The following is a 20,167-nucleotide window of genomic DNA, read 5'->3' on the forward strand; positions in this document are numbered from 1 at the left end:
GGGTGGATTGTGAGATCTCCCATCAGTTGAAGAGGGGAGCGAAGTATTATTATAAGTGTGTAGAAACTCCTCCCTAGCATACGTGTTTTAAAACCATGAGAATAACAGCGATACCAAACTGAAGGAGAAAATATCTATTAGCAATGGGTTTAGGCTGTTGCAAATGGTATCAGTGTTAGACAGTGGGCATTGCGCTAGCGAGGACGTTGGCCCTCAAGGGAGTGGATTGTGAGATCCCATGTCGGTTAGAAAGAGGAACGAAACATTTCTTATAAGGGTGTGGAAACCTCTCTCTAGCAAACGTGTTTTAAAACCGTGAGGCTGACAGCGATACGTAGCAAGCCAAACCGAACAATATATGGATGGAATGGCCAACATCAACCCTCTTGGAAGAATAATATATTGTGCCATAAACATAATAACATAACAACACAAATCATTTCACGTCCCTGTTTCCTAATCTACCGTGTGTGAAGTACAAAACTTCTCCCTTTACCTGGAAGCTACTTTCCACCATTACAGCCAAGTTTCCTTTTTGCAGTTCACTTTTCCAAGATCATTTCGGTTCAGAAGCAGCACGGTCGAGTGGAACGGGAGTCGTCGTTGGCATTGGTCGTAGGACGAGATACAAGGCAGGACCCAAGAACGGCACCAACGAAAATGGAAGAAGCCAAGAACCTTGGTCATACCTGAAATGAGTTCATTGCAATGATATGAAACATTAATGTCCAAAAGGCTAACATAGAATTGAATAAGGAAGAAGGATTAGAACAAGATGGTAATCGAACCATTTTCGAGCAGACATGTCATTGTAAACCCAAAATGGAGCAAATGAAGATAACAGCATGAAATCAATGCTCGTAGCATGGATCTGCATCAACAACGTTTCGGGATCGAGGTTAGGCTATATGACGTTGCAATGATAGAAAGTTCATATAAATATCTAAACACCAAAACTATTGATCATCAATCAGATTCCAGGAGTAGCAGCAGCAAGAAAATGTTCTTCAACTAGTCTACAAATCAAGCGTTTTAACGACACAATCGATAGGTAGCGCGAGATAGCGAGTACCCACCACAGACATGAAGACATGGTGCAAAAAACTATAACAGTATGCCAAAAACAAACTGCTAGACTTACAAATCTGCTTTCTCTGAAGTACTGATAGAATTCCTTCCACGCACTCTCACCAGCTAATCCAGCATAGAATAATAAGCCTAGTCCTGCAGCAAATGTTATCTGATTCCAACCTGGTTAATTTTCATTTTTAATCGAACGGTTGGGGCAAAATAGTGATGTGTGCTCAAGCCCACCGCTAGCAGATATTGTTCTCTTTGGACTTTCCCTTCCGAGCTTCTTCTCAAAATTCTAAAACGCGTCTATTAGGGAGAGGTTTCCACACCCTTATGAGGAATGTTTCGTTTTCCTCTCCAACCAATGTGGGATATCACAATCCACCCCCTTTGAGAGCCCAGCGTCCTTGTTGGCACAATCCCCAATGTCTGGCTCTAATAACATTTGTACCAGCCCAAGCCCACCGCTAGCAAATATTGTCCTCTTTGGGCTTTCCCTTCTGAACTTCCCCTCAAGGTTTTAAAATGCGTTCATTGGGGAGAGGTTTCCATACTCTTATAAGAAATGTTTCGTTCCCCCTCTCTAACCGACGTGGTATCTCACAATCTACCCCCCTTGAGACCGTTGGAAAGAGGTTTCCACACTCTTATAAGAAATGTTTCGTTCTCCTCTCCAACCGACGTGGGATCTCACAATCTACCCCTTGAGAACCCAACGTCCTCGTTGGCACACCATCCGGTGTCTAGCCCTAATACCATTTGTACCAACTCAAGCCTACCACTAGCAGATATTGTCTTCTTTGAGCTTTCCCTTCTGGGATTCCCCTCAAGATTTTAAAATGCGTTCATTAGGGAGAGGTTTCCACACCATTATAAGAAATGTTTCGTTCCCCTCTCCAATCGATGTGGGATCTTACGTGATGATACTTTTATTGCGAAGAAAGGGTCAGATTTCAGAAAAGATAGTGGCTATGCTACTGTCTTCAACGTTTCTTCAAAACTAGTTTCAACATGAGATGGTTCTGAAAATAATATTTGGCTATGCCAACGGTAAAGATAAAGAGAGCACCATCACAATCTTCTTCCAGATACATTCATGGTAAGGGGAAGAATTTACCATACCCCAGCAGTAAATTTCGACTCGAGAAAATTCAAAGGCCATCTCTCGAGCTCATCTTCCTCAACGGGGGGCGGCGGCGGCTTCCAAAGTACAAAATATGGAAGAAGACCATAAGCACCCAAAAAGAAAGACAGTCCTAGGAAAGGCCAGACAGGAACATTGCTGTTTGAACTGCACTTGCAAGAAATTATGTCACTCTGATGCAATTTGAATTGAACTGGAAGTCTAAAATCTATTTAAGCTACATGTAACCATCAGATTAAAGCTAACCACACACTGCATCGAGGCCGATGATGTAACAGCCCATACGCACCGTTAGCACCATTAGCAGATATTGTCCTCTTTGGGTTTTCCATTTAAGGGCTTCCCCTCAAGATTTTAAAACGCATCTACTAGGGAGAGGTTTGCACACCCTTATAAGGAATGCTTCGTTCCCCTCTCCAACCAATGTGGGATCTCACAAGAGCCCAGTGTCACAACCTTACTATGAAGAGAGTAGGTTGTGACCCTCACGCCATGACAAGAAAAGGGGCGTCCCTCAAGAGACGCCCATCCGGCCATATGCGGGCCAACGTAGAAGAATGCCATGATGCGATCGAGGAGGACGATGCATCATCCAACACACCACCACGCAAAGTGGGCATTGAAGACATATTGAGACACAAGCATAACAGAGACATCAGCATAGACATGAAGGACAAGATAGGCTTGTTGAAGGGCCGGGTAGGGCCCCGGGCCTTAACCTCAAAAGTCGAGGTTTCAGAAGGAATTTGGTCATGCGGTTCGGGAGTTAAGTCCGTCCATATGAAATATGAATGCTCGCCAAGTTTGGTGTCAATCGGACATTGGACGGACAATGCACGACACCGTATGACACCTCACGAAAATCATGTCTACTCCTAATAGAATGAAAATGGCTCAAAATGTACTATAGGGGTACCATGGTGTTAGCTCTCCACCACCCCTGGGCCCTGTGGCCTAAGTAAGCTACCCTGTGGCCTAAGTAAGCTACCCTGTGGCACATATGTGTGTCACAGTGTGGGCGAGCGTGCCGAGACGAGTGTCTCGGGGCGACTTCCTTTGAAATGGGTTTTTGAAGGACAGTACCGGACGGCACAGGTGTGCCGGTATTGCGCCCTAGCCCGCGTGTTGGAGGTTGCTACATACACCCGCTATCCGGTACGATATCCATAAATGACTCGGCATGGGCACGGGAGGGCCTATGCCTCGATAGAACCCGGATGGATGGATGTTCGGAAAGTCCCGATGAGATGAACGACACGCGGGCCCATTCTCGATGGCATGACCGAACGAGTTACGATGGCCGACGACATCCCGAGACTTGGGATGGCGTCAAGACATATGGACCCCGTCGATGGGGATCGAGATGGCAAGACGAGATGCGACGTTGTATTGAGAGACCTTGGCCCGAATGAGTTGGCCTAGCGTAGAGGCAAGTCGGATGTGTCGCAGACGATTGAACATACACGCACAGGCGGTGTGTGTGGTTGGACAAGCTTGGATTCCGCACAAGCGATGTTCGATTGGCGAAGACAAACCTCGCCTAAGGTTCGACGAAGCCACAAAGCCGGGGCGAAAAATATATATGGGGCTTAATTCCCCTTAAGGCTAGTCGTGAGCGTGTATAGATCACGACGCCGCACGGTCAAGAATATAGGACCGTGACACCCAGCATCCTCGCTGGCACACCGTCCGGTGTCGAGCTCTAATACCATTTGTAACAACACAAACCAACCGCTAGCAGATATTGTCCTCTTTCGATTTTCCCTTCAAGGGCTTCCCCTCAAGGTTTTAAAACGCGTCTACTAGGGAGAAGTTTCCACACCTTTGTAAGGAATGTTTCGTTCTACTCTCCTGAGATAGATGACATGTAAGATTTGCTAATAATCTCAAACACTCCATTGGAGACTCCATTGGAGAAAAAAGCTTGAATCACTTAACATGTAGGCTACCCAACTACAATCTATGATACTCATTATCAACTCCAAAAGCTGGACATGGAAATAAAAGGCTTAAGCGTTCAATCAACTCAGTAGCTCAAACATTCTCAGAATGAATGAATTCCAAATTTGGGGGAAGAAGATGAAGGTACCTTCTACCAGAAGGAAGCAGCAGCATGCTGTAGATAAGGGGCCACAACCCCATAATATACCAAAGAGAGACAAGCACTTCATTCATTTTGAAACCATCGTCATTTTTCAAGTTCAGAAGCTTCTTCAAGAAATACAAGTCCGTTGACTGCAAATATTCAGGCAAACATATAAGCATTTGATGCATATGCATTACAGCAAACATACAGACAAGAAGAAGGCAATCAAGTAATTACCGGAGTCTGATTTGGAGCGAGAATGAACACATAAAACATAAGACCAGCCCACAATACAAACAGTAAAATCGAAGTCGTCCAGTCTCTTCCCTCCCCACCATTCCCGCCGCCGCTGCTACCGCCGCGCTCACTTTCCACCGGCGTCGCTTTTTCCCCAACTGGGTCACCCGCATTCTGAGTTCCCGATGCACTCCGCCATTTTTGGAGCAGACCCACTTTTCTGTAGCTTGAATCTCGACGAGTGTTGATGCGGGGGCAGACCGATGTCGAATACTTGAAGGGGATGATTTGGGGGTTTCGAGTTTGGGTTTTATGGAGAATTCCAAGCTTTGAAAATCTTGAAGGAGGAGACGGTGAGAAAGAGTTGCAGGAGATAAGATTGATATTGGGTATCATGTTTGAATTTGGATTTGGATTTTGATTAGGAATTGGCGACAAGTTTTGTGGGTTTTAGAACGGTGGCGGGAGCGGATGAAGAAACATAAGAATCCGAAGCTTTTTCCGTCACCAATTCATGGCCGACTTGAACTTGATTATAGAAAAACAAGTGTCGAACCACACATTCATTTCTGACTGAGAGCCAATTCTTTCAAGTATAAAATAATTGTTTATAAACACTTCAAAAAATAAATCAAACCAAGTTGTTAATTAATAAATCAAACAAGTAAATATTATCTATCCATTATATATCGCCATCAACTTCATAGTCACACGCGAATACCCGAATTAGAAATGTTTCCCTCACATAGTCACACACGAATACCCGAATTAGAAATGTTTCCCTCACATCTCCGAGGGATCTTACGTTTTATTAGTTAAATTTTCATTTTTCACTCTAAATGAACCAATAAAATAAATTAAAATGCTATGATCACACAGTTTTTGAAGATTTTAAGAGAAAAATTGTTCAGAAAAACCAAAACTAAGATAACCAAGATGAAAATTTTAAGTGATAAAGGTACAAGAACTGCTGGAGCCTATCTGGTGAGGCAGGATGGAGGGAGGATATGAACAACCCATTGCATAAAATTTATGATCACAGAGAAGAGAGACATTTGAAATCATTAAGGCAAGAAAAAGTGTGAACAAAGAGGATCAGAGCATCATTTCACAACAAGAGGGCAGCAGGGAGGAGGGAAGATGATAAGCAACAATCTCTAATAGTTGCCATTTATGCAGAAGGAACAACATAACAACACAATGATGATTAATCATCTTCATCCCCAAACCCCAAGGAGTTCAGCATTATCCATAAACACATTCTAAATGCAGCAGCTTCAATCTTCAAGAGATAAAAGTCAGTGTGTTGATTCTGCTGAACTCCGTTCATCGATCCGAAAAGCCTCACGATTCTGCAGCTTGCAAGCAGCAAAACCATTTTTTCTGCAAATCCCAACGTGAAATCATGAGAAAATAGCAGTGTTCTACTTGTAATATATGAATTGAAAGGTGTTTGAACAACATGGTGTATTTACAACAATGGCTCTATCAGTAATAATTTACACTAAATAAACCATAAATGCAAAAGGTTTAGGTGCCAAGACAAGAGAATTTGGTCATTTAAATGTACTTTGGACTTTCTCTTCTGGGTTTCCCCTCAATGTTTTAAAACTCGTCTACTAGGCAGAGGTTTCCACACCCTTATAAGGAATGCTTCGTTTCCCTTTTCAACCAATGTGAGATCTCACAATCCATCCCCTTGAGAGCCCAACGTCCTCACTAGCACACCGCCTAGTGTCGGGCTCTGATACCATTTGTAACAACTCAAGCTCACTGCTAGTAGATATTGTCCGCTTTAACCCGTTACGTATCGTCATGAGCCTCACGGTTTTAAAACGCGTCTGCTAGGGAGAGGTTTCTACATCTTTATAAAAAATATTTCATTCCCCTCTCCAACCAACGTGGAATCTCACGTTAAATTTATATCTCAGCTCCAATGACTACTAGAATATGCTAAGAGTGTGGAGTTAGCAGAGGATGTGGAATCTAGAAATACACATTTGCCAACAGGTCTAAACAAGCATAGCTTCTGATCCTCAGTACTCACAAAACTAAACGAAGAGATTCAATAACATTTGGCTGCAAAGAACTTACAGGTTGAGGCTTTCCAAGAACAGAACCATTCTTGTATGTGGGGTCATCCTTTGCTGGAGAGTCAGGCATGCCACCAGCCTTTTTCTCATTCCTGGCTTTATTGAAGATTACTGTGAATCCCTCAGCAGATGCAGGGTCGTTCACATCCCATTCGCCGAATTTCGGCAACGGACTGCTACTGCCTTTTTCCTGAAGAATCAACAAACTCAAGGATGGCAGTCATTTCATGGCAATATACTAGAAATGTATACTTAGTTGCAGCTAATTGAGTAAGGTGCTTCAATATTGAGGCACAAGGGAAGTAAGAATCTAAGTAAGAATAGTCAAATAAGTTACTAAGGTATGAAGGTTGAGATCTTCTCCCCTCTTCTTGGGTCTAACGTCTATTGTGAGATCTCACATCGGTTGGGAAGGAGAATGAAACATTCTTTCTAAAGGTGCGGAAATCTCTCCCAAGCAGACGCGTTTTAGAAACCTTGAGGAAAAACCCGAAAGGAAAAGCCCAAAGAAGACAATATCTGCTAACAGTGGGCCTAAGCTATTACAAATAGTATCAGAGGCACGCACTAAGCGATGTGCCAGCGAGGAGGTTGAGCCCTAAAAGGGGGTGAACACGAGGCAGTGTGTCGGTAAGGACATTGAGGCTAGGGGGGTGGATTGGGGAGTCCCACATCAATCGGAGAAGGGAACAAGTGCCAACGAGGATGCTGGCCCAGAAGGGAGGTGGATTGTGAGATCCCACATCGGTTGGAGAGGAGAACAAAGCATTCTTTACAAGAGTATGGAAACCTCTCCGTAGCAGACGCGTTTTAAAAACCTTGAGGGAAAGTTTGAAAGGGAAAGCTCAAAGAGAACAATATCGGCTAGCGGTGGGATTGGGCTATTACATCTATAACTTTACCAATGTAAGAGCATGGTTACAATTCAATAAATCCTCTCTTATCCAAAACAAAAACAGACATACAGAAAACTCATCAGCCGTCCATCAAGATTTATAATCAAAGCGGATTCCCTAAATTAACCAACACCTTGCAGCTACCCAACCTCATGATATGAAGAGCCAACGCAATGGCGAGACAATCTCGAAACAATCGAGAATTGCCCAATCGAATATCAGAAACATCTAGAAAAACTTCAGTAGAGCATGGTAAAGACAGAGGAGAAACTGAAAGCCTTCATGAAGCAACACTTCAGATCATCCAAGGAAGTTAGATTCAACATTCATCATACAAAGCTTACCAACCTAAATACAACGCACTCGATAGAACCGTACATGAGATTTCATCTAATCCTCGATGATTCTTAACTGAGACTATCAACTAGCTGTAAGACATTTGGCAGATCATAGGAAACAAACAAAAAAAAAAACATCCAGAGCTCAACTTTAACACCAAATCAAACGATATATGTTGGGGATTTCGTGTTTGTCTGTAATTTACACATATTTGTCATAGAATGCCAAAGAAACAAGAACCCTCCAAATTTTTCTTCAGCATAAACGTTTAAGAAAACTGATCAAGAGAAAAGCCCATCTAAAATTAGCAAACTAAAAAAACCATGCAGAAAGGGCTAAACCCTTGTAAACACTTCAACAACAAAGAAAGTGGGTGTGGGCACAAAGGCAAAAGCAATCAACAAAGGTAGTAAATACAGAACCAGAAGAACCAGATTCATTTCATAAAACCCTCCAATATTTCAAAACCCCTTTAACAATCAAATAAAAAAGCTCGAACTCAAGAACGAACAAGCCCTGAAATCAAAATCTGGGGCAAGTTACAAGAGATTAGCGATGAAAGAAACTTGGGTGTGAGTGGATTTCTTACCGCCATGAGTGGGGTTCGACGAGAAGATGGTGGCGATGATGGATTTTGAAGGTAAAGGAGTGTATGGTTGATTGAGAGAGAAGAGGGGGCGTGGGAGTAGGACAAGAGAAGGAGTTGGGTAATGGGATATTATAGAAGTGGAAAGCGGGGCCCTTAGTCTACGCAGCTTCGAAGGACGTTTAACGGTGTCTGCTACTTCCAGCTGTTCAAATCCCAATCGCCAACGCCCAGACGATGAATGAAAGACAAGAACTTTTAAATTCAACCTCTTTCTCTCTTCGAACATTTCCTTTTTATTCTCACTTTCTTTCATCACGTTGCAAAGTTTTCAAATCAAGTTTCATTTTAAATATTCATTCAACTTATGTACGGAGAGGGGGATCCAAAATGAGTCAGAAAAGTATAGACGTTTTTTACGGCTATACGTAACGGACTAAAGTGGACAATATTTAATTGTAGTGAGTAGAGCTGTTACAAATAATACCATAGCCAAGTTATGTAACACACCAAAATGGACAATATTTATTAACGAAGAGCTTGAACTGTTACAAATGATATCATAGTCTTGTTAAGTAATGAGTCAAAACCGACAATATTTACTAACGATGAGTTTAGACGGTTACAAATGGTCAAGGTATATAATAGGCTAAAGTGGACAATATTTACTAGTGGTGAGCTTAGATTTTTAGTATAATGATTGCACGATTATGAAGTAAATTATTGACCTTATCTTCTTATTTGTTCATGTTGTAGACATCGAGCATTTGAAGCTAATCGAAGCATTTTGAAAGATTTAATACAAAAAAACGAAGCCATATTTGCCTATGATTTAAATTATAATTGAATGAGGACTATATACTCCTACGCGTTAAGAGTAAAATAATGTATATTTATTTTAGAGGTTCCGACGAGCCTTGACCCATACACTGCACATTCAGAAAGAAAACGTCTCGGCCCGACAGCCCAACCCAGCAAGCCAATCAAACTGTCTACAAACCAACCAGCCAACATAATGCACAAATGTTGCCATACACATTTATGCACCTAAATCAGGCCCCCTCCTGAACATGGAGAACATCCCACAACTCGTGCGGGCCTCCAATGGTGCCTATCATTAATATGATTCAATATTTAATACCGATTACGATTTGTAACACGTAATCGTAACAGCCTAAGCCCACAACACGTAACGGGGCCTGGATCGGATCAAATATACAGTAAAGAATACAATTCATTTATAATGAAGGTCATTGTTCTAAGGACTAAAACCAGGTATACACCAGCAGCGTCTTCTCTAAACTGCCTTGTTTTTCTGTCATCCAAATAAGCTTTTGCTCTAGCAAATAAATAGAGAAAAAAGACTTCTATACTTACATGCTTCTTGTATGGATTGTGTAGCAGAGTTTCTAATGAATGGTTATTGAATATATACGAAAAAGTTGACGACGTTTCGAGGGTCAAAACTCAGATCATTTTCTCTAATTTGTCAAGCCATTTAACCCTTCGTATACCACGAACAACGAGCACCATAAAAACTCCTGCATTTCACGAGCAGTCGAGGTGAAATTTGAACTTCAAAACTGAACTTACGCCATTGAAAAAGAACTCACCTGCTCCGACGAACGATCCACCTGCAACAGCTTGGTTGCCTTGAGAGATCAGGGTGATACCGAGGTTCAAAAGGGTACCGCCCATCACGGTGTACATCGTTGTCATCTGAAGTACTGTTGCTTTCCTTGCTGCTCTTTCAGACTAACAATGGAATATTGCAGAGTTTTTAGAAGTGAAATCATAGTTAATTCAAGGATCTCGTATTAAATATGTACCTCTAGCACTCGGACTCGAAGCTTTAAGTCCCCTGACTCGAGCTGTTGTACGAATTCCTCTATTTTTTGGACTCTGTATGGCATGGAAATGGTGGATGTTCTTGCCTGAAACAGTATTTTGTAAGAAGTTGCACTCTATAAAGAGAAAACTCAAAGAAAGTTATGTACATCATTGGCTTGTTTTCTTATCTCCTGCACAAGTTGTGTTCCGCTTCGCTCCTTTTTTAACTCTAAAAGCTCCTGCACATCTCAGTTTTTACAGACATAACTAGAAAAACCTTCATGGATAACCAAAAGAACAGTGAATGGATCATTTGATAACACTATAAACTAAAATTATTAAAAAACGACACAACGAACCTGTGCATATGGTGCAGCGATCTTCACGAACGAAAAATCTGGGTCGAGCATGTAGCCTATACCTGAAACAACATTTGATTCCTCAGTTGAGAGAAGACGCTTTGTCTAGTCGAATTTGGTCATTCTTTTGAAAATATGAAACAATGGTTTCAACTTCAGTATTAAAGCATAAGAGAGTGAGATGAACCTTCAAGGGTAGAAAATGCCCTCAAAACAAAGGTAAAGGTGGAAGGGAATCGAAAAGGTTGATCTTGAGCTATTGCAAATAAATCCTGCCACACGCCCATGCTCGAGTTTATAAAAGATGATACGAAATGTGACAGAACCAAGCATTTGGCATTTGCTAAACCGAATGTTCGCGTACCTCGCCGATTGCTGCTAGAGTCTGCTGCTGGTCTGGTGACTGGCTCAATTGATTGTCCAAGAAGAATTGAATGGATCTCCTCACCTAAATACAGAATTTTCAAAATGATGGACCATAAATAAAATAGTTTGTAGATTTATATTCGATCTATACGGTGAATACCGATGACATGTCTCCTGTCGGCTGAAGTGCTTCGAGATCGATGAGCCTTTGCATAACCTGCATTGTTGTGCCATTGTCAGCAAAAGTAATACCATAACAACAGATGCATCAACCAATTTGCAGCATTCCAATTAATCAAATCACATGATATAAGTATGGTTTGCATCCCTTTTACTATAACTGTCAGATCCCACGTCGGTTTTACTATAATTGTGAGATCCCACGTCGGTTGGAGAGGGGAACGAAACATTTTTTTATAAAAGTGTGGAAACCTCCCTAGATGCGTTTTAAAAAGGCCTAAAGAGGACAATATCTACCAGTGGTGGGCTTGGCTGTTATAAATGGTATCAGAGCCCGACACCGGGCGGTTTGCCAGTGAAGACGTTGGGTCCCGAAGGGGGGTGGATTGTGAGATCCCACATCGATTGGAGAAAGGAACGAAGCATTCTTTATAAGGGTGTGGAAAACTTTTCCTAGCAGCGCATTTAAAAAACTTTGAGGGGAAACCCGAAAGGGAAAGTCCAAAGAGGACAATATCAGCTAGCGGTAGGCTTGGGCTATTACAAGTGGTATCAGAACCGGACACCGGGCGGTTTGCGACGTTGGTAACAAGATAGGACAGCAGAAAAGTCAAAATCATTTGATATTAAAGAAATGTAAACCTTTTTTGCATCTTTCTCATAAACCGCATAGAACAGATCGAGCAGCCGCTCTCTAGTGAAGGATTTGATTTCCCCCATCATACCAAAATCATAATATATGATTGCTTCATCCACATCAATAGCAAGATTTCCCGGATGAGGATCAGCATGAAAGAAACCAGTCTTCAATATCTGAAAGATTAGAGAAGTGCATCACTTAATTAATACGGGACGATCCTCTAATTAGTCGACTCTTAACGTGGAAGACGTGCAAAAAAACAAAACATCATTAAATCCGACTCACAGCGCTGACCTGAATTAAGTAAGCTTCAATGGCATGTGATGAAATTCGAGAGCGATTAAAGCCACGTGAATCCAGAACATGCAGCTGGTTTATCTTAACCCCTGTACATAAGATAGCGATGTCGTTTTTAAGTAACACTGCAGCATGCCATAATGTAGATTGTAATGTATTATTGAAAGAAAGCATTGCTCGGGGTCAGCCATAATGTAGATTGTAATGTATTATTGAAAAAACGCGTTGCTCGGGGTCAAACCTGGTACATACTCTAAAGTCAAAACCTTCAAAGCTGTGTAGTCCCAAAAGACGAGCTAAAAAAAAGAGTGCTTTAGAAAAACAATAATAATAAAGAAATATAGGAAAAGGAAGATTATTTAGACAAGATTTGTAGGTTGACTTTATAGATTATTTAGCAAATTTTAGTTCTCTTAGATAAGAATCGAAAAAAATACTTCGTGTTCTGGATGAAGGGACGTACAGGTACTCGAACCCACTTTATATTACGAAAATCCCTGCGAAATCTATCGGCATTTTTGCCTTCATTTATGTAGTCAATTTCTTGATACAAAATCCTGCAACCAGGAAACAGATCACGAGTCAGAAATTAATGGAAACATCGTAATCAACCTCGTTTAATGAAGAAAATCGACACGTCGTTTATACACAAACAATTCATGATGAACATTGACATGGGGTCATCTTATTAGCAGGTGCGAATAACGAAACATGAATGGTCATAAAGTCCAGCTAAAATGGAAGAAGCTATTGTTTGGAGGATAATTTTCGTGATGGTCATATCTTCGATCTTATAAGTCATTGCATGCACCTTGACCGTTCTCACAAGACAACTGTTTGACCCAACTACGTTTAGTTAACATGACCACTGTAATTTGAACCTACTCTCTCTAAACTATTTATTATTTACATTCGTCGTCACGAACCACTAACCACGGGGCCATAAATTGTCATATCTTAGCCATTCCGAAATAATATTGTCCTTATATTTAAGAATATGTTACAGAACCAAATGCATTCAAACAGATGTGCGGCCTCCAATAAAAACATTTCATTTTATAACAATGAAAGATAGCTGTTAATGATATCAACTACTTACGTAGCACATTCTTCATAGATACCAATCCAGTCTCTTGAAGCACCACCAAAGGTTTCACTTCTTTGAAAATACTCTGCAATTAGCTTCAAATTCCCTGTTGATGGAGTATAAACAACAGTATAACTCAATATGTAACGTCAATGAAACGTCTCAAACTTAACAAACCAGAACCTAATCAACACTAACTTTCCAGATCATATGGCCAATCACAAAGTTATAAGATTCTATGACCAAACATGTCCAAAATAAGCAGCAGCGTCGGTCGAATCAGTTCAAAAGTATTAACTAGCTTGTTCTATCCCCAAGGAACCTCATTAAAAATCAATTCTTACGTAGATCAATGTCGAAGAGCTTCTTGAGACCAGGTCTTTGAACTTTTACGATCACCCTCTCTCCGTTATGCAGTATTGCACGATGGACCTAAAGACGATATTATCCGAATCAATGGTGAATGTGTACAAGTAGAGATATATATGTAAGAAAGAACTAGACTTGATCTAAATGCAAGTAACTTTCACTTTTTGCATGTTTCTTTTAAATTGAAATGAAACGAGCACCTGGCCAAGACTTGCAGCAGCAATAGGACGGTCCTCGAATTCTTTGAACAATGTATCGATGGGGGCGCCCAGTTCACTCTCAATGAACCCTCTTGCTTTCTTTGGAGAGAATGCAGGGACTTTATCCTAATTATACATTGTCAGAAACAAAAATCTTCAGCAGAGACATCAACCATCCTGTAATTTCAATATCTGAACATCCCCGTGAGCGTGAGGCTATAGGCGTTCAGGAACTCGATTAAAATAGTAAATACCAATGAGATACCTGTAACTTAGCAAGCTCGTCCACATACTCACGTGGAAACAGATCTGACCTTGTTGAGGAGAGCTGTCCAAGCTTTATAAAAGTGGGGCCGAGCTGCAGCACACGCTCCCGCAACCAAGAGGCAGTCTTTTTCCTTCTTTTTTTCTGGATGGGAAGTGTGACGATCGAATTAAAGAAAAATACAACATTCTAGTCTAGAAACCGAAAAACTAACAAAAAGTGAGGTAGTGCAGAACATAACTATGACTAGAGGAAAGTATTTAACCTGCTTATCTTCAAAGCCTCCAGCATACGTCCATTTTGTATTTTCTAAGAAAACACGAACCCGTAAGGAAATGATGAAACTCCAAACATCTATACTCCTTTGGAAAGAGTTATAATTTTCATTAGCCCAACTGAAACCCTCGTCTGAGGGCAAAACCTTAAGACCCTCAATTGGTGGGAGCTTCTTTGAGTCTGTAACATTTGTTCTCTTAACCAATGGCGGAGACGGGCTGCGCTTAACTACATTTGCCCCGTTGATAACTTGCTTTTTACCATTTATGTTCTCCACTTTATTGGCAGATACAGCTCTCTTTTTCACTACTTCATTTATAGGTACCATCTTAACAGCTCTTCCATTAGCTCTTAACCTTGGGAGCGATGTATTCTGTTGCATTTCATTTCGAACTCTGAAATGTTGAGAATTTGGAGGACTCCAAATTGATCTCTCAATCTTATTGAATGTATGAAGTGAAATTGATCTTGAAAAACATAGATCATAGCCTTGTTTCCCTTTCCCCTCATTTAAACTCCCTTCGCGGCGATAACAGCTGTGGGAAGCCAGTGTTGCCGCCATCCAAGTATAGTGCCTGAAAATAGGAAAACGAAAATTATGGTCAATAGCCATCTCTAGCTTGTCAAATGGATTAAGCTGGAGCGTAAATATAAAGACAAAAAGCATAAAAACAAGCGAATTTGTTCTTTGGGATTACAGAGTTCTTGGCTGCTCAAAGCATTCTAGCAAAATAATGGTCAGAAATCAAAGAAACTGAAACTCCAGCTACGGTCAGCTGACTAATCACAAAAACCTATTCTATTAAAGAACTGAAGGTTTAAATATCATGCAAACGATGGGGAAATCTCTGGTTTAGGTATAAAAACAGAGAATCAAAGTGATATATTCGCTACCTCCCGTGTTTGAAATCCAAAAACAAATAGAAAACACGAGAGAAGAACGGAACACCAAAATAAGAATCTCCGTTTACTACTTTTGTTAGAACATGTTCTTTTGATCAAACATTCAATTGTTTCAATGATTCCATAAACAGAACTCAGCACACACTGCAATTTTGCGAGAAAATAAAGAGACCCCAAGTCGAAATTGAGTGAATATACCAAAAATTTCAGTAGAAATCAACAGAAGCAAGCAGAAACTGACCCAGATTAGAACAGCAATGTATCTAAACTCGAATTGGGGGTTGAGAGAAAAATATGGAAATGTAGTGAACTTGGGCAATGTTAAGTAAGACGTTTCTAGCAGACGGAAGAAAAAAACAAGAAAGATGTGATGGAAACGTGCTGGGTGTCACTGTTGTTTCGAATTCTCGGCGTCCAAGCTACTAAAAACAGGTGGGAGCGTCTAATAATCAAATGGGTTAACGACAAAAACAGAAAGGAAAATCTGTAGGGTTCGAACTGACCTCTATGTTTCTTGGTGCGTATTGGAGTTGATCACTGGTGGAGTCCATTGAAACTTCACTGCTACTCTGATTTCTTTTCACAGCAGATAGTAGTTGAGCGGATTGAGGCATTATTGACGAAAACAGAAAGCGTGGAGAAAACGTTTTTCCAATTGGGAATGGAGCCGTCGTGGGCATCTATGAATCCGTGATTTCAGGCGAGCCGGCACGGGTGCCGGGTGGGGCTAATCTGTGTCCATGAAAGCCAATGCATAATTTTGGAAGGTTTGTATAAAGTCATGAAAAATTAAGTTGTTACTTTATTTTTTATCTAAATTCTAATTAATATCGTTTAATTTCAAACAAATATTTTAAGTCTTTTTCTTTGGTTCAATCCATAATATATATATAATGAATTTAGTGGATTAATATTATTAAAAAAATAAAATAGGAAGCTTCTATTTTAAAATTAATAGTTTAAATGTTCGATTTTAACTGACCGAAATTCTTAAATCTAAATCTACTGTGTTGGATGATGAAAGTCTCAGTCCACTAATTTAATAATACTCTCTCCCTTGGTACCAGGCCTCTTGGAAAGCCCAAAACAAAGCCATGAAAGCTTATGCTCAAAGTGGAAAATATCATACAATTGTGTGGAGAGTCGTGTTCGTCTAACATGGTATCAGAGTCATGCTCTAACTTAGTCGTGTCAATAGTGTATCCTCAAATGTCGAACAAAGGGCTCCAAAAGAAAAAAGAGTCAAACTTCCTCGAAGGCAGTAAAAAATGACTAAGACTCAAAATGAGTCAAGGCTCGATTAAGGGGAGGCGTGCTTTATTCGAGGAGAAAAAATCATGAGTTTATAAACAAAGAATACTCTCTCCATGGTATAAGACATTTCGGAGAAACTCAAAGCAAAGCATTTCGGCATTTTGGAGCTTATACTCAAAGTGGACAATATCATACTATTGTGGAGAATCGCGTTTGTTTAACAAGCTCAACCCATTATTTAACTTACTAACTTCGGCTACGGGAGTTCAGAGCTCAAGAAGCTAAACGACATTGATTAACACTCCTCTCCGGCTGCAAGTCCTGGCAGCCGCACCATTGGTACCACTCGACCACCGCCGCGTCTACATCTTCGGCGGCTGCGGCAACTCCGGCAACAGTCTATGGAAAATGGATCGAAAAGATATGGGCCCAAGTTAAAACAAGAGAAGGAAATCCCAGTGACATCGGACAGTTGGGCACCGAAAAGTTGATGGGCTTGGGCTTGGGATTGGGCTTGGAGAATCAACATGGGCCGAGGAGGAGGAGAAATTGGGCGGTGTATTTTGCATAATTGGGCCGGAGGTTACTCTTGTACAAAAGCATCGTATTATCACGTCCCTCTTACACAAAAGATTCACAAATTACAAAGAGAAAAAAAGAAAAATAGAGAAAATTGACAGAGACCCATAAAGTAGTTTTTCCACAACTTTCACAATGACCAGAGAAAGACCTGAAATGAGAGGGGGAAAAATTATTATCAGCTTCCTAAAAATGTCATCCATCAATGATGCTATAAAGTTTGAGAGAACCTTTAAAAGGTTCCAACTAGCAGCCACTTAGCTTGACCTTCCAGCAGTCCCACGACACCACCACCGCCACCACCGCCGCCGCCTCCACTACCGGGAACCACTATTTCCTTCCTTCCCTCCGCCGATTCCCATGTGATGATATCCACCACTACTGCCATAAACGCCTCCCTGATGATGCCCCATCATCATCATCCCACCATACATTCCACCCACTCCGTTGAATCCACCGCCGCCAACACCACCACCACCACCAGTACTAGAGTTGACTCCACCACTAGCACCACTGCCGCTGGGCCCACCACCACCACTACCGTCTTTCTCCCCCTGTCTCCCCATAGTGCTCTTTTCCCCTTCCAATTCCCTGTACTTCTGCAGATAAGTCTTGAGCGGTTCCACATACTCTTCGAATCCTAGCGTCGTCATGGCCCACAGCAAATCGTCGCCGTTGATTGTCTTCCTCTTCTCTCTCTGGCACTTGTCTGACGCCTCTCCTGTTATGAAGCTTATAAACTCCGACACGCACTCTTGTACCGTTTCTTTTGCATCTTTTGAGATCTTCGCGTTTGCTGGTAACGCCTTCTTCATGATCCTGCTCACGTTCGCTATCGGCAAGAATCTGTCCTGCTCCTTCGCAGACAGCTCGCTGTTCGCGTTGCTGTTGTGCCCTCCCGATTCGTTATCCGATTCCGCCATTTCAAAACGCCTCTCACACTAATTTCACAATCTCAACCACTTCCTCCTCCTAGGGCTTTCAAATTAGACTTGATTTCAACGATGTATAGCTACGATACGAACCTTTTCTCCTCCCGATCCATTCTCACAAGAATAGTCCCAAAAACTTTCTTCAATTATCAATTTAGGTTACGGAAAGAATACAGACGGAATCCTTTCCACTTTTCGCTATAAAAATTGACCGATACGATTCTTTCTCCCACAGAATAAAGAAACAAACACGGAAGAAGAGAAATCGAATTGCTCAACTCTGCTGTATTGACCTAAAACGCCTAACCACGATTCCAGTATCGTATCACAAACAACAGATTATCATCAGCAAAATTCTTCTTCCGCGCCTACCAGAAATTCTCAGAAATTAAAAGAAGAAAAAGAAAACTCGGTCATGAATTGAAAAAGAATCAGATAATAGTCAGAGACTAGATGAGTCCAACGCCCGCGACGCGAACGGAAAAGAACGCCCGATTATCCTGCAATTGAAGATACAACAAGAAAATCAAATTGCATTAATAGAGAGAGATGATGAATGATATTTGCAGAGTTCTGTTTTCCGATCAAGGATTACCGGAATATGTACGGATGCCGTAAAGCCGGTATTGGAATTCCGAATATTAGAGAGAATCGAGAAAGTCTCCGCCGGAGAAGAAACACTCCAAGAAAACAGGTGAAGGGTTGCTGCACAATGTGAGTTGTTAAGAGTCCGACGGGTCGTTTGGGCTAATAATGTAATCGGGAGCGGCACGTGTTGCATTTTCTCGCCGTTTATTTGTCGATAAGAGTAAACTTCGTGGAAATATTTGGACCGTTAGATTGGGTGAGGACCGGCGTTGATCTAACAGTGTAAACTTTGCTACGTGGCAAGCGACTATTTGTTAATAATCTTGTATTTGTTTTAAGTAGCCTCCTATATTAGTTTTTTGTTCAATTTTATTTGTTTATTATCTAAAGACTAATTGTGTTTTTTAAATTTATAAAATAATATTTGAATTATAAAAAAAATCATAAATAAACCAAAAGTATTAAATAATTTAATAATAACGAGTTAGAATAATATTAAATAATTATTTATTTACTAAAAAGTCGGTCCAATTAAGGTTGATATTAAACCACTAAGTAAAAGAGTAATTAAAAATTCGTATAGTACCACACAATAGAGTGGTGCTAATAATTAAAGCTATTGAATGGAAATTTGTAATTAACTATTTTCCTTTTTTTTTCTTTTTTTAAAATTATATTCATTAATTAATTTAATGAATTATTATTAATTTATTTGGACACAAATTTAATTACTTTTATTATTTTAAGTAATTATAGTATAAATTTTAAAAAGTCCAACGTTGATATCGTTGAATATATAGAATAATTATTATAAGACATACTCTTTTTTTTTTATTATTATATATTTGTTGATGAATAGTTTTGACGGGTGGATCTTGTCGTAGCTAAGGTAAAGTCTAACGCTTTAAGTGTTTCGATTTTTAAATTAGTATAATTCAACTGACATAAAATATAGATTTTAAATATTTATAAAATGTAGATTTAATTTCTTCATAGGCCGGCCGAGATCAAAGGCATTGGTCGGTCCAAGACAACCCTCTTCCCTAGCTCTACTTTTGGGCCAAAAACCTATGATCCAAAATTTGACCAATTCTACTGGGTCCGTTTTGGCATGTCATCCTCAGTGTTTTAAAACGCCTTTAGAGATACTCTAACCCTATTTCGACCAGAGCTAGTCACCAAATAACAATACCTAACAGGCCAAAACTGATAATATTGCTAGCGGTAGCCTTAAGTTGTTACAAATATAATAATTGAGGTAACATATACCTTCTAATTTTGTTTCACACGTGAGTCGTACTATAACCAATTTTTCCAGAGAAAATTTTGAAGTCTAAGATAGTAAAAATGAAACTTTTCGAACATAATTAAAACCCCGTCTAAAGAATATCGAAAAGAGCACGATCCATAACTTTATAATGAAGATAAAAGGAAATTATAAACAGAATAAAGAGATTGCTTTTTAATGGATGGAAAAAGAAAAAGAAAAAGAAAAAATAAAAAGAGTATCCAAAGTTTGTAACAGAAGGAACCCAGATTTTATAAGAAAGTGATGAACACACCAAAAAAAAAAAAAAAAAAAAAAAA

The 20,167-nt window shown here is 40.3% G+C and overlaps 4 protein-coding genes across 5 annotated transcripts; all 4 read right to left on the reverse strand.

Moving 5' to 3' along the window:
- Nucleotides 1-335: 335 nt before the first annotated feature.
- On the reverse strand, nucleotides 336-5,127 carry LOC111448482. Its single transcript, XM_023088125.1, has 6 exons — nucleotides 4,542-5,127; nucleotides 4,308-4,453; nucleotides 2,197-2,365; nucleotides 1,142-1,240; nucleotides 789-871; nucleotides 336-689 (listed from the first exon to the last, which is right to left on the reverse strand). Exons 1-6 carry the CDS (start codon nucleotides 4,935-4,937, stop codon nucleotides 557-559), a joined length of 1,026 nt encoding a protein of 341 aa, XP_022943893.1. The 5' UTR covers nucleotides 4,938-5,127; the 3' UTR covers nucleotides 336-556.
- A 420-nt stretch (nucleotides 5,128-5,547) lies between these two features.
- LOC111448491 (RPM1-interacting protein 4-like) lies at nucleotides 5,548-8,594 on the reverse strand. Its single transcript, XM_023088140.1, has 3 exons — nucleotides 8,459-8,594; nucleotides 6,636-6,824; nucleotides 5,548-5,924 (listed from the first exon to the last, which is right to left on the reverse strand). The coding sequence occupies exons 1-3, from the start codon at nucleotides 8,462-8,464 to the stop codon at nucleotides 5,886-5,888; spliced, it is 234 nt and encodes a 77-aa protein (XP_022943908.1). The 5' UTR covers nucleotides 8,465-8,594; the 3' UTR covers nucleotides 5,548-5,885.
- Nucleotides 8,595-9,622: 1,028 nt separating this feature from the next.
- Nucleotides 9,623-15,606, reverse strand: LOC111448474 (protein ACTIVITY OF BC1 COMPLEX KINASE 7, chloroplastic-like). Of its 2 annotated transcripts, XM_023088109.1 has the most exons (18): nucleotides 15,469-15,598; nucleotides 14,314-14,899; nucleotides 14,049-14,192; nucleotides 13,784-13,909; nucleotides 13,559-13,646; nucleotides 13,227-13,320; nucleotides 12,591-12,684; nucleotides 12,369-12,423; nucleotides 12,125-12,216; nucleotides 11,833-12,003; nucleotides 11,171-11,227; nucleotides 11,009-11,092; nucleotides 10,832-10,916; nucleotides 10,645-10,706; nucleotides 10,453-10,524; nucleotides 10,285-10,389; nucleotides 10,069-10,210; nucleotides 9,623-9,996 (listed from the first exon to the last, which is right to left on the reverse strand). In XM_023088109.1, exons 2-18 carry the CDS (start codon nucleotides 14,884-14,886, stop codon nucleotides 9,923-9,925), a joined length of 2,118 nt encoding a protein of 705 aa, XP_022943877.1. In that variant the 5' UTR covers nucleotides 14,887-14,899; nucleotides 15,469-15,598; the 3' UTR covers nucleotides 9,623-9,922. The 2 variants fall into 2 exon arrangements, 1 of the variants encoding a protein (XP_022943877.1); XR_002711436.1 differs by lacking the exons at nucleotides 9,623-9,996; nucleotides 10,069-10,210 and having other exon boundaries at nucleotides 10,353-10,389; nucleotides 10,453-10,562; nucleotides 15,469-15,606.
- A 1,413-nt stretch (nucleotides 15,607-17,019) lies between these two features.
- Nucleotides 17,020-18,869, reverse strand: LOC111448486 (nuclear transcription factor Y subunit B-3-like). The gene is made up of 2 exons (XM_023088130.1): nucleotides 18,588-18,869; nucleotides 17,020-18,492 (listed from the first exon to the last, which is right to left on the reverse strand). The coding sequence occupies exon 2, from the start codon at nucleotides 17,981-17,983 to the stop codon at nucleotides 17,378-17,380; it is 606 nt and encodes a 201-aa protein (XP_022943898.1). The 5' UTR covers nucleotides 17,984-18,492; nucleotides 18,588-18,869; the 3' UTR covers nucleotides 17,020-17,377.
- Nucleotides 18,870-20,167: the final 1,298 nt, after the last annotated feature.

The sequence above is a fragment of the Cucurbita moschata genome, unplaced genomic scaffold, assembly GCF_002738365.1.
Source record: "Cucurbita moschata cultivar Rifu unplaced genomic scaffold, Cmos_1.0 Cmo_Scf00010, whole genome shotgun sequence".
Lineage (NCBI taxonomy): Eukaryota > Viridiplantae > Streptophyta > Magnoliopsida > Cucurbitales > Cucurbitaceae > Cucurbita > Cucurbita moschata.

Bases quoted from the DNA above. Each gene is read 5' to 3' on its own strand.
- LOC111448482 (XM_023088125.1), bottom strand. From the start codon at position 4,937: ATGATACCCAATATCAATCTTATCTCCTGCAACTCTTTCTCACCGTCT. The intron at 2,366-4,307 runs GTACCTTCATCT...TTGCAAGTGCAG, and splicing joins CTGCTTCCTTCTGGTAGAAG to TTCAAACAGCAATGTTCCTG. The intron at 690-788 runs GTTCGATTACCA...AACTCATTTCAG, and splicing joins GACATGTCTGCTCGAAAATG to GTATGACCAAGGTTCTTGGC.
- LOC111448491 (XM_023088140.1), bottom strand. The intron at 5,925-6,635 runs GTAAGTTCTTTG...TGGGATTTGCAG, and splicing joins TTCTTGGAAAGCCTCAACCT to AAAAAATGGTTTTGCTGCTT.
- LOC111448474 (XM_023088109.1), bottom strand. From the start codon at position 14,886: ATGGCGGCAACACTGGCTTCCCACAGCTGTTATCGCCGCGAAGGGAGT. The intron at 13,647-13,783 runs GTGCTCGTTTCA...TATCGTCTTTAG, and splicing joins CTGCTGCAAGTCTTGGCCAG to GTCCATCGTGCAATACTGCA. The intron at 12,004-12,124 runs GTCAGCGCTGTG...CTAATCTTTCAG, and splicing joins TTGAAGCTTACTTAATTCAG to ATATTGAAGACTGGTTTCTT.
- LOC111448486 (XM_023088130.1), bottom strand. From the start codon at position 17,983: ATGGCGGAATCGGATAACGAATCGGGAGGGCACAACAGCAACGCGAAC.